This window comes from Schistocerca nitens, chromosome 2, assembly GCF_023898315.1.
Source record: "Schistocerca nitens isolate TAMUIC-IGC-003100 chromosome 2, iqSchNite1.1, whole genome shotgun sequence".
In the NCBI taxonomy this organism is placed as follows: Eukaryota; Metazoa; Arthropoda; class Insecta; order Orthoptera; family Acrididae; genus Schistocerca; species Schistocerca nitens.
This window is the reverse complement of record NC_064615.1, coordinates 765690911-765703726: the sequence shown is the minus strand read 5'-3', so window position 1 is coordinate 765703726 and position 12816 is coordinate 765690911. Positions and strand designations below refer to the sequence as shown.

Below are 12816 nucleotides of genomic sequence, written 5' to 3'. Positions count from 1 at the left end.
ATATTTTCTAATTTTCATTTTTACAGTTCTGCGTTTTGTTAAATATACTTTTCTATGAAATAAAAATTTACATTTATTGTGTTCAGTCCGATTTAGATAGCTTTACATATGATGTGTGGTTGTAAAAAAAATAGTTTTGATTTTAATTTAACATTAACAGGGAACGTTTTGAATTAACAAATATTGGGGTCCAGGTGACCCCACCTTGCGGGTCATGGGACAACGTAAGGGTTAACTCCACTGATGCTCATAAATTAAGGATAATTGCAGAATCTGGTGCCACACAACGTGGCACTACACAAAACTGGCGCTAATAGCTTAGGCACATAGGGAACACACTCGACACAGATCTGTAAGTCCACGGTATTGATGATAAGTTGAGAAAACCGTCTCGAAACACATGTGCAACAAAACGCCACTGTTTCCTGCGCATGTACCCCGACATCAGTATGGGATTTGATCACCGTGCACACGTACACAGGCCGCACAACGGGTTGGCATACTCTGGATCAGGTGATCGAGCAGCTGCTGGGATATAGCTCCCCATTTTGCACCAGGGCCTGTCGGAGCTCCTGAAGTGTCGTAGGGGTTTGAAGACGTGCAGCGATACGTCGACCGAAAGCATCCCAGACGTGCTCGATGGGGTTAAGGTCTGGAGAACAGGCAGGCCACTCCATTCGTCTGATATCTTCTGTATCAAGGTACTCCTCCACGATGGCGCCTCGGTGAGGCCGTCCGTTATCATACATCAGGCCGAGCAAGGTGGCGCAGTGGTTAGCACACTGGACTCACATTCGGGAGGACGACGGTTCAATCCCGCGTCCGGCCATCCTGATTTAGGTTTTCCGTGATTTCCCTAGATCACTTCAGGCAAATGTCGGGATGGTTCCTTCGAAAGGGCCCGGCCGATTTCCTTCCCCATCCTTCCCTAATCCGAGCTTGTGCTCCGTCTCTAATGACCTCGTTGTCGACGGGACGTTAAACACTAATCTCCTCCTCCTCCATACATCAGGAGGAAGGTGGGACCCACTGCGCCCCTGAAAAGGCGGACATACTGGTGCAAAATGACGTCCCGATATACTTGACCTGTTACAGTTCCTCTGCGAAAGACTTGCAGGGGTGTACGTGCACCAATCGTAAAGCAGAAGTTACGCCATCTCAATTGGGAGAAACTCGAGCACCCACCCTGATCTATCGCCGTGTGATTCTCACTCATTCGGTCCCTTAAAAAACGCTTTGAAGGGTCGAAGATTACTGTGGAACGAGAACGTGCACCAGGCAGTTCTGGATTTGAAGATAGCAACTGTTCCTGAAAGAACAGATACGACTGATGACCGTGCAGCTTCTCTAGGATAAACGATAATTAATTGAAACCCTCAGCTGCCGACAGGTGTTGTTGATATACCTCGTTTGGGACAGCTGAAAATGTGTGCCCCGACCGGGACTCGAACCCGGGATCGTCCGCTTACATGTCAGATGCTCTATCCATTTGAGCCACCGGGGACACAGATGTATAGTGCGACTATTAGGAACATTACGTATGTAGATTCTGGCCAATTGGGAATGTCGATCTCACTGGGAGCGTGCAAGGGATAAGTCCCTGCAGTCGCGCTATTCATCTGTGTCCTCGGTGGCTCAGATGAATAGAGAGTCTGCCATCTAAGCAGAATATCTCGGGTTCGAGTCCCGGTCGGGGCACACGTTTTCGGCTGTCCCCATCGAGGTATATCAACATCACCTGTCGGCAACTGAGGGTTTCAGTTAATTATCAGTTATGGATTTCTTCAAGCAGCAGGGCACGGTATTTTCCCAAAAGTTGTTTCTAACCTGGTGCGTCAGCGGAATGATTACTTCAACGCTCAAGCCGATTTTACCTGACTGACAAACCAATTAGGTTGTATGGCCTTCGAACGAAAATTTTTTGATTACCCCTTATAATTCCTGTAACGACATCCTACGAATTTGTGACAGACACATCACTTTATACCATGACTACCGTTATAAACCTCCAAACAAACAAAAACAAAATTATGTAATTTTATTTTTCAAGACGAAAATTAAAATTTTGTGTCTACGTATTGCAGAAGGGACATATATTTATAAACTTCTACAATTTGCTTTCCTTTCTGTGTACTGCACTCTCCGGCAATACAGTTTATCCATGCTATGGTGACGTGCCTTGGTATTGTTGCAGGGGACCGTCAGTACCGCATCCCATCGCTGAACCCGTTGCGCATCGATACGCTGGCTGTGGACGAGGGCTCGGGGCCGCTGGGGCTGGCCTTCACCGCCAACAACGCAACTGTCTATGGGCTTGCTGACACAAGTATCGATGACGTTAGGTATGCTGCTGAGCCTGAGGCGCAAAATCTTCTACACTTATGAAAATCTATAACATTTCTAACTCTAAAGAGTTTCTTATATAAATTTTAACTAAAAATGCAACTAAAACATACTGTATCAACAAATGTACGTACCTTAGCGCTTGTATGAGGGTGAGTCAAATGAAAACGTTAAATTTGTAATAACAAATCGAAATTTCGCGCCGTTATCCTATAAGTTCGTAAGCTTGCTACAAAAAGCGTGCAGAACTGCCTGTAGGTGGCAGCATAGTGCAGATGCACGCATACCGTCGCAGTATCAGTATAAAGATGGCCGCCCCATCTGCGACTTGCACCAGGAAAGAACAGCGTTCTGTTATTCGGTTTTTGCGTAGTGAAGGTATGAAACCTATTGAAATTCGTCGACGAATGAAGGTTCAGTACGGTGATGCATGTTTGTCACAACAGCAAGTCTACGAATGGAGTAGGAAGTTCGCAAATGATGTGACTTCAGTGGAAGATTCTCCTCGTCAAGGTCAGGCGCAACGAGTTGTGACTCCACAGAACATTGCAGCAGTTGAAGCCATAGTGAAGGAAATCTGCCGAGTGACACTGAATGACATTGCAGCATGTTTACAGATTAGTCATGGGTCAGCACACCGCATTGTGCATCATGTGCTCCAGCTTCACAAAGTGTCTGCAAGATAGGTGCCACGGCACTGATTCCTGAAATGAGAGAATGACGTGTTGAAGCTTGTGAAGAACTACTTCGGCACTTTGAACGAGAAGGTGATGGCTTACTTGCAAATACAGTTCCTCAGGACGAAACCTGGGTTCACTCCCACCAACCGGAAACGAAGAGAGCGAGCAAGGAATGACGCCATTACTCATCACCAAAACCAAAGAAGTTTCGAACAGAACCATCAGCAGGGAAGATTATGCTAACTCTCTTTTGGGACGAAAAAGGCGTCATTTTGGAACATTACATGCCTAGAGGGATCACTGTCACCAGTGCATCATACACAGATCTCCTAAAAAATCATATGCAGCCTGCAATCAAATCAAAGCGACGTGGATTGCTGTCAGCAGGTGTCCTTTTGCAACATGACGATGCAAGGACCCACGCTGACCGTACTACAGTTGCAATAATCATAGACCTGCATTTTGAGTGTCTTCCTCAGCCACCGTACTCACCAGACCTTGCCCCAAGTGATTTCCATATGTTTGGACCACTCAAAGATGCAATGGGAGGAAAGAAGTTCCTTTCTGATGAAGAGGTACGCCACGCAGTGCACGAGTCGTTGCGCAGACTACCAAAAGAATTTTTTACTAAAGGAATTTATGCACTTTGTGGACTCATCCTCATAGTAGTAAGGAATAACAAAAATCTTATAGATGAGGTACTTGGCATTTTTCTGTGTAATGCTTGGGGACATTTGTTAGGATGACAATTGTTCAGACTTTTTTTTTCATTTGAAAATTCTGGAGTCAGCAGTTATTTCAATGGTATTTGATCCAAATTGGAAGTCAAAATTGTCTCATAATCTTTAACATGATAGAAGACGATAACAAATTAAGCATTTTATTCAGAAAAAGAGATGTTCCACAAACACATAATGAATTCACTTATGATAAGACGGTTTTGCATGTCAGTATGGGCATAAATTATAGCAGGTTTCCAACCATCATTTGATCAGATTTGTAAGAGTTTCTCTAGTTTAGCTTCAAGTATAAATACTAAAATGCATGCATAATTGAACATGGAACAAAGTAAGTATGGATTTCATCATTTAACAACAAATACTGTAGCATACATCACAGCTTCTGTGTAGAGCTACAGTTCATTCGCAGTTCTTCTGTTATATCTGTTTGATGGAAAAATCTTTTATAACAGTTTAAGAAGGTGGAAGCACCTATTAGTTTTTAAACATTGTGGCATATCATTGTTTATCACATTTTTGTGATGAATTTTTTAACTTCACTTTCAAGAAAACAATTAGCATAAGTTACCTTCAAGTTTTTCTTGTTGAGTCAGTACTACCAAGTATTTTACAGTTAATCTCATTATATAATATTTATGTAATTAGAAATATGTACTTATTCAGAAAAACATTCCAGTTGGCTACTGAAGTATGCATGAACTGGGCAGAACTGCTTCATACACAAATTTGTCAGCAGCCTTTGACAAAGTGTCTGTACAATCACAGCCTAATACCCAGTTATTCATCACGGAATGATATATTTCATCATGGATGTCTGTATTTCTTTCACAATATGAAAAAGTTGAGTACCTCCTCACAGCACTATTGCTGATGAATGTCAGTTACAGCAGATTTGAAACACGCACCTACTACTCTCCATTCATTTCATTTCACTTAAATTATTTTGGTTTCTGTATTTCCTACCATAGAGTTTCTTTCTATCATTTCTGCTTGAGATTCCACATTATCTAGCTGTTGCTTTCTCTTTGTTAATATTTCCCTACACTTTTCTTGTATTTTCTCTTTTGTTTAGTTTCAGATTACATCTTCATGTTCTTACAATCTCCGCATCTGCTTCTATCTGTATTTTTTATTGTTTCCATATATTTTCTTTCAAGCTAAGCTACCATCTTTGATATATTGACTACTGTAAGGGGTCCATAGGCCCTTACTATAACTTTGCACTTGGCACAGATCGATAGGAGGAACAATCGATTGTGACGTGTTGAGAGAGCGAGTGTCGAGATGCGCCAGTGTGGTTGGCGGTTATATGTGTGTAAAGGCCATTGTTGAAATACAGGGCTTTAATGGAGAAGGGTGTCGCCATCGCCGTGGTTAGACCCCTATGTAATAGATTAATACCGGGAAAGTGAAGAAGTATCATTACGAAAGTTATCAGATACGTTACTAGTGCCGATATTTGGTTTCGCGTCTACCGCGCCGGCCTAACCATGGATTGCAGTGTTGGATGCAGTGATGGATTAGCGTGTGACGATAATGGAAATTTAAGAAAGCCTGTGCTGAGATTAGCCGTAATTAGATACGTATGGCGAAGGCAGTGGCTGTCTCCTTTTTTGTGTTTTGAGACGAATATAAGTTCGTAATTAGTAAAACTATATTGGTGTTCCTCATTACCAGACATTCAGTATTATAGTATTGAGCAGATCGAACTGGAATGTAACAACTTCCGTAGCAGTCAATTCCGATTACCAGCCCCATTAGGTTCACGGTCATGTTAATAATAAATATTGGACTGCTATTCGATCAGATCAGGTCGGGATAAAAACGGAGGTGTTACACTACTAACAGGTGAATATCAATATTATAGAATTTTAAGCCAATTGTGAATAATAAATTCTATCAAGATCTATTTATAGTTTCCCATAGTGGTTTATTTCGTGAAGGTTTCACCTATACACTGTCCAGTCATATTAATGTGACCACCTGTCAAAAGCTTGAATAAATTACCTTCTGCTGCGTGGACAGCTATGAGACACTCAGAAAGAGAGTCAATGATGTTCTGTAGGATGTCGACAGGGATGTGGAGCCATCCCAACTCCAGTGCTGTGCCAAACTGTACTAGGTTTCGCGGCTGAGAATCCAAAGCGCCAGCAGCCCAGTTGAGATGGTCCCACAGATTCTCGATCGGGTTTTACTTTGGAAATTTGGTGACCAGCGAACACATCCTGGTGCTCTTCAAACCGCACACATACACTTCGAGCTGTGTGACATGTTTCATTTCCCTCCAGGTAGATGCCATTGCGCCGAGGAAAAACGAACTACAGTTAGGGTTGCACAAGGATCCAAGGATAGATGCATACTTGTGTTGACTCATTGTGCCTTCCAGAAAGGCGAAATCATCCAGGAAATGCCACAAAAACATTCTGCAGATCATAACACATGAAGGATGTCCAACGAGGCATAAAATTTTATTCGTCTGACAAGACCACTTGTCACCATTCAACTGACGTCCAGTCGCGGTACTGACGTGCAAATTTCGCCACTGATGAACAGCAGTCAGTATAGGTGTGCGATCCAGGCACCTAATGCGGAGGTCAGTATGCAAGTATGTTCGCTGCACGCTGACCCCTTGGTCCATCTGGACTGCAGTTGCCCAGCAGTTATACTTCTATTCACCCGTACACATTTTCGCAACCGTCGTTCACCCCTGCCATCTATGGTCCACGCTGCCTTGGCGCTGGTTTTGGATAGCGCCATTTTGCCATGCATGGCATACTTTAACCACGGTGGCACACGATCAGTTTACTAACTTAGCCATTTCGGTAACGCTTCTATCGTTGGCCTGAAAACCAATGATCACAGCCATCTCGACGTCAGATAAATCGCTCCATTTCCACATTGTGACAATGAGTGCACTGTTTTCCATGTCTCCCCCAACACGGTTTGTGTGTCCTCCTCTGATAGTGCTGTTACCTGCCGTTTGTGAGTAGTTATTGCACGTTGACGACGACCATAGGCGGTGCTCACATTAAACTGACTGGACCGTGCGTAAGTAGGTTAACAGTTGATAATAGTAGGGGCCCTCCATGACAGATGCTGTATTTGGCTGTCAAGACAGCAATGCGTGAAGCCTTCAAGGACTACCGTTGCAGAACACTGTCGCATGATATTTCACAAAACCCGATGGCATTCTCAAGTATGTCAACGATTTTAGTGGCACAAAGTTGGTTTCCAGTCACTTACAGATGACACAAAAACAGAAACTGACAGTAGTGAAACCATATCAGAAACGTTAAACTCCGTTTTCAAATGTTCCTTTAGAAAAGAAAACTCAGACTTGACCCAATTCAGTACTCGTAATGCTAAAAACATGAATGAGTAAGTATTCGTATAACTGGCATTTAGAAGCAGCTGAAATCGATAAGATTGAACAGACCTCAAAGGCCAGATGGGATCCCTGTCATATTCTATGCTGAATTTGATGTTTAGTCTCTTTTGTAACTACAAGCTATTGTAGAGTTCTCAAACAAAAACCATGCAAAGTAATTGGAAGAAAGCGTATGTCAGACCATATAAAATAAATAAAAATAAAATGGAATAAAATATTAATGATTAATTATTCTGTATGTATGATGATTGGTTGTAATTGGTATTTGCTTATCTGGAACGTGGACGTTTAATTATTCGGTATCAGACGCTTGACAATGGCTATTTGGAAAAGGCAATGTAACTCGTAGTTGACCGTGAAAGAAAACTGAAATAATCGGACTTCGTAATTAAATCGTTTCCAAAGACTGCTGCGGTAGGTACGGACTCATGATCTAATCTCAATATTACAATGATTTGCCAGCCATGCCAATACGTCGTACAGAGGTGATTGTCTACTAAACATAAAAAAGTTACACAGTTAGTTAAATCAGATATATTCAATGAAATAGCCTACAGTTCATAATCCTACTTACTTTTATAAATATAAATTCATTACAGAATCGAGTGCCTAGTGTGGTTGCAACTCGCAGTATTCTTCTATAACATGAAAATATGGCGGTGTGCCAGACAATAAAATAAAATACGTGCTTCTCGCACCACTTCTACCTGAGCTCTCCCTTCTCTTAATCAAACATAAGAGTAACATAATTATTCTTTTGTCTTTATCAGCGACACAGCGCTGCAGTTGTGTGCCATAGGCTTTATTTATTAGTCACTGATTATTTATTTAATTAATATTTCGCGTTTCCGCGGAAACTCACGCTCGGCATGCAAATGTGCCTTTATAACCCGTCTGCATGAAGGATAGTAGAAGTGATGCACAAAACTACTATCCAGTGTCCTTGACATCAATCTTTTGTAGAATCTTAGAATACATTCTAAGCTCAAACGTAAAGAGGTATTGATTGATTGATTTGATTTGATTTTGATTGACTTTATTTCAAGTTCCATAGGTCCAACTATGTTGGGATCACAAGGATGTGGAATGAGTCAGTTTTTTACAAATACAGTATGATAATCTAACAGCATATACAGACATTTGAGTATATATTTATATAAAAATTTATACAGTAAATTCTTTGAGCAGCAATACAGAAAAAAGACGATACATATTTTCTTAGAATCATTAAAGCACTATGGAAAAACAGACATAGAGCACATGCAGATACAGAGTTCAAGTTAAATAACATTTTTTGTGGCTTTATGTCAGCTTGTATTATATCGTACTAAAATTTTACAATTTATTTATACAAAAGTTCATCTAGACTGTAAAAAGCTTTTTCTAACAGAAATATTTTTGTGCTTTTTTTAAACTTACTCTTGTTATGAGTATCTGTCTTTATTTCAGGAGGAAGAGCATTGAAGAGTTTTGTTCCAGTGTAGTGAACATCCTTTTGCGCCAAGCTCAAATTTCTATGTTCGCTGTATGTCATTCTTCCTCCGTGTGTTATGCTTGTGATAATCACTGTTTGGTTGGAATATCTCTGTATTTTTACAAACCAAATGAGAGAAAAGTATATTGGCATGTAGTTGTGTATTTTGAGTTTTCGAAAGGTATTTCTACACGAGTCTCTTGGGTGCAATCCACATATAACTCTTAAAGCTCGCTTCTGAGCAATGAACACTTTCCTTGCTAATGGCTGGTTGCCCCAAAAAATAATGCCGTATTCAATGAGTGAGTGAAAGTAGCCATAGTATGCCACTTCTGCAGTGCTAAGTTCAACACATGTGGTGACAACCTCTAAAGCATACGTAGCACAGCTAAGCCTCTTACAGAGATCTACAATATGCGAAGACAAGTTCATTTTCTTGTCAATCTGCACTCCAAGAAATTTTGTTTGTTTCCATTCATTCTATTGGCTGATTACCACATGTCACACTTATCTCTCTCTCTCTTTTATGTTTTTGTACAGAACTGAAGGAAGCTGATCTTACTGGAATTTAATGAGAGACCATTCTCCTTGAACCAATTAACCACATATGAGAGTATGTGATTAATGGATTCCTCAAGATTACTATCTGTTCTACTGCTCATAAAACTCGTGGTATCATCAGCGAATAACGTAAATTTACACAGCAGGCTTGTGCTTGACGGTAGATCATTTATAAAAATCAGGAATAATAGTGGCCAAAGAATTGAGCCCTGAGACACTTCACATGTAATGGAACTCCATTTATAATGTGTGGAAACATCACATACTCCACCTGAGCTACTCAAGGGAACTTTTTGTTTTCTGCCTTGGAGATACGACTGTAGCCTATTGCCAGCAACACTACTCATTCCTACTAATTTTGCTTTTTGCAAGAGAATCTGGTGATCAACACAGTCAAACGCTTTAGACAAATCGCAGAAGACACCAGGTGGAAGCATTTTTTCATTAAGGCTTTCTAGGACTTCATTTGCAAGTGCATAGATTGTGTCTTCCGTTGAATGGCCCTTTTGAAAGACAAAATGGCTTTTGCTGAGAACTCCATTCTGCATGAGATGATCAATAATTCTTACATGTTTCCAGAATGAGATTTTCACTCTGCAGTGGTGTGTGCGATGATATGAAACTTCCCGAGTCCCGAGTTTGAGTCTCATTCTGGCACACAGTTTTAATCTGCCAGGAAGTTTCAATTCTTACATGTATTAGCTTTTCTAGAATTTTAGAGAAAGCTGTCAGCAAAGAGATAGGTCGATAGTTATTTAGTTCAGTTTTATCGCCCTTTTTGTACAGGGTTTTCGCAATGGTATACTTAAGTCTACTGGGAAAAAACACCTTTCTGAAGGGAAGCATTGAAAATATGACAGAGAATGTCCTTTATCCACACACAAGAATATTTCAATAAATTACTAGAAATATTATCAACACTTGCAAAGTTTTTACTTTTTAGAAACATGATGATTTTTCGAATTTCATCTACAGTGACAGGATTAAGGTGCATTTCTGAAATTGTGTTTCAATATACAGCTACACAAAGAGTTACAGCTTCATCTACATTGGGCTTGCAACCAATCTGTTGAGTTACTGAGAGGAAGTGTTTATTGACAATCTCAGCCACACCTTTGAGGTTGTCTACTAGGGTTCCTTCATTTTATTTACATCTTCTTTACTTGTTGTATCTCTTCCTGTTTCTTTTTTTACAATGCTCCAAACTGTTTTCATTTTATTATTAGAATTATCCATTTTCTTCTCATAATGAAAGACTTTTGATTTCTGTATTAGTTTCTTTAAAATTTTACAATATAATCTATAGTGTTCCCACCTTTCCTTATTTAGATAATCATACTACAGCGTAAATTTCCCTTTTGGTTTTGCATGACTGTTTTATACCTTTTGTAATCCAAGGCTTACTTACAGAATTGGAAGCAGTGTTTGTGACCCATTTCTTTGGGAATATTTCTTCAAAAAGAGCACAGAATTAATTTATAAAACAGTTAAATTTAGTATCAACATTATCAAGGCTGCATACTTAAGACCAATCCATTTCTTACAACCTATGGTTGAAAGTTTCTTTTGCCTCTTCGTTCATCACTCTTATTAATTTCCATTGAGGAAATTGTTGTTTGAACAGATTAACATGATAAAGAGTGAGAATTTGTCCATCATGATCTGAAAGCCCACTTATAACCTGCCTGACAGTATAATTCTGATGTCTATCTTCATCTAAAAAAGTGTTGTCTATCATAGTTTGGGACTCAGATGTAATTCTTGTTGGGAGGTTTATTTCCAATATCAGATTTTATAAGGTCATCACAATCTCAAAGAAAATTTTTTTCTTGTTTTCTGTCATATATTTTATGTTGAACTTACCTAAAACTACAATATCCTTTGCTTTTGCAAGTAACCCTGACAGCAGTAGTTCCATTATATGTAGAAAAGTTTTTATGTCACCTGAAGGTGCCCTGTAGACAACCAACACTATTATTGTATAGAATTTAGTTATTACTTCTGTTGCACATGCCTGAAATTGTTGTTCCACACAATGTATCTTAATATCTATAGCTTTGTACGCTACAATATCATTAACATAAATTGCTACTCCACCTTTGTCTTTACTTTCCCTACAGTAATATGTTACTAAACTATAACTTCCCATAGATGGCAGAGCACATTTATCAGTAACATGGTGCTCAGTTAAGCACAAATTCTGAGCATTATTTATACAATCCTTTTCATGAATGTTAATAAGAAGTTGATCTGTTTTGTTTAAGAGTCTACATATCTTTTGATGAGAGAAAGAGATGCCTTCATCTTGCTTTTTTATTCTATTAGTGCTGTTGTTACATGACTGAGAAACCACTGGAGTCTGTCTTGAGACAGGAGGGAGGAGACACTTGACGCTACCTACTGTTGTCCCTTCTTTTTCTTTAGGCCCACACATAAGAAACCCTTGTGATGTTTAGGAGGCTCAGCATTTCTTCTGCTCAACAATCTTTTATTTGGATTGCTTGATGAAGATTTCTTCCCATTTGTTGCATGTGGAATTTCTGTTTTTCCTGTAGATGTCATATCTTTTTCTTCTTCAGATGATGTTAATCTTGTAGGTGAGATCACAACTTCAACATACGAGAGTGTTTCGATTTGTACGCTAACTGACAAGTTATTTTTCTCCATTACATTTTCAGCACCTGGATCTCCTTGTATCCCCATTTCTAGGGCGGCTCTGCCTTGTTTCCCTTAGTTATGTTACTTATATATTCTGTAATTTGACGACACATAAATCGTTTTCCCTTGTTGTTTAAGTGCTTGCCATGCCTAGTATAATGATCCCTTTCATGAGAATTACATTCGAGAAAAGATGCATTAGGAAATGCTTTAGCAGTTTTCTGTAATTTCCTGTTGGTGATATCGATTTCTATGTTGACACATGATGTAGGAATTAAGTCATATCTTGTTGGTATCCTCGAGAGGATCACGTTTACATTCTGTAAATTGTTAGGGTCGCTGTTTCTTTGACAGCCTGTTCAGCTTTATTATAGTACACATCATTAGAACCTCCTATGAAGACAACAACATCATTTATTGTTAGTGTCTCCGATAGTTTACTGCAGTCCTTTGTTACTTCATACATAGGTGCACCTGGTTTTACGAAAGATGTTACGTTAATGTTCATTTCTCTAAGTGTCTTCGAAAAATTTCGATCATGGCTATCAGCTAAAACTAGCACTTTTCTGTCTTTATAACTTATGTCACGGCACTTCATGTTGCCACGAGGAAATGTACTATCCTTGTTATTTAATTTTGTATAATTTATTTGTACTTGCGGCACTTTCATGGGAATGTTCACAGTATCTAGAAATTACTTGGTTTTCTCAATGTCTGAATTATCGTACGGGTACATTTATCATCTGAAATAACTTCAGAGATGTTTTTGGTAGACACAGCAGTTGTAAACACTTGCTGGTATTGTTTCACGCGTGAAGACACTTTCGGCACAATGCATCAGTTCGTATTTTCGCTACCGACACCGTCACTAGATATTTTCACTGTGAGAGATTTTACGACTGTCTCCAACTAGCGAACAAATCTTTTTGCTGCAGTAAAGCCGGGTTCACACACGCAACGAAAGTATCGCCA

The 12816-nt window shown here is 39.6% G+C and overlaps 1 protein-coding gene across 1 annotated transcript in view; it reads left to right on the top strand.

Moving 5' to 3' along the window:
- LOC126237002 (protein takeout-like) overlaps window positions 1-12816 on the top strand; it is a 197829-nt gene that overhangs the window by 147844 nt on the left and 37169 nt on the right. Inside the window, exon 3 of the mRNA XM_049946726.1 lies at window positions 2195-2342. Coding sequence (XP_049802683.1) covers window positions 2195-2342 — 148 coding nt within the window. The remainder of the gene's footprint in view (window positions 1-2194; window positions 2343-12816) is intronic.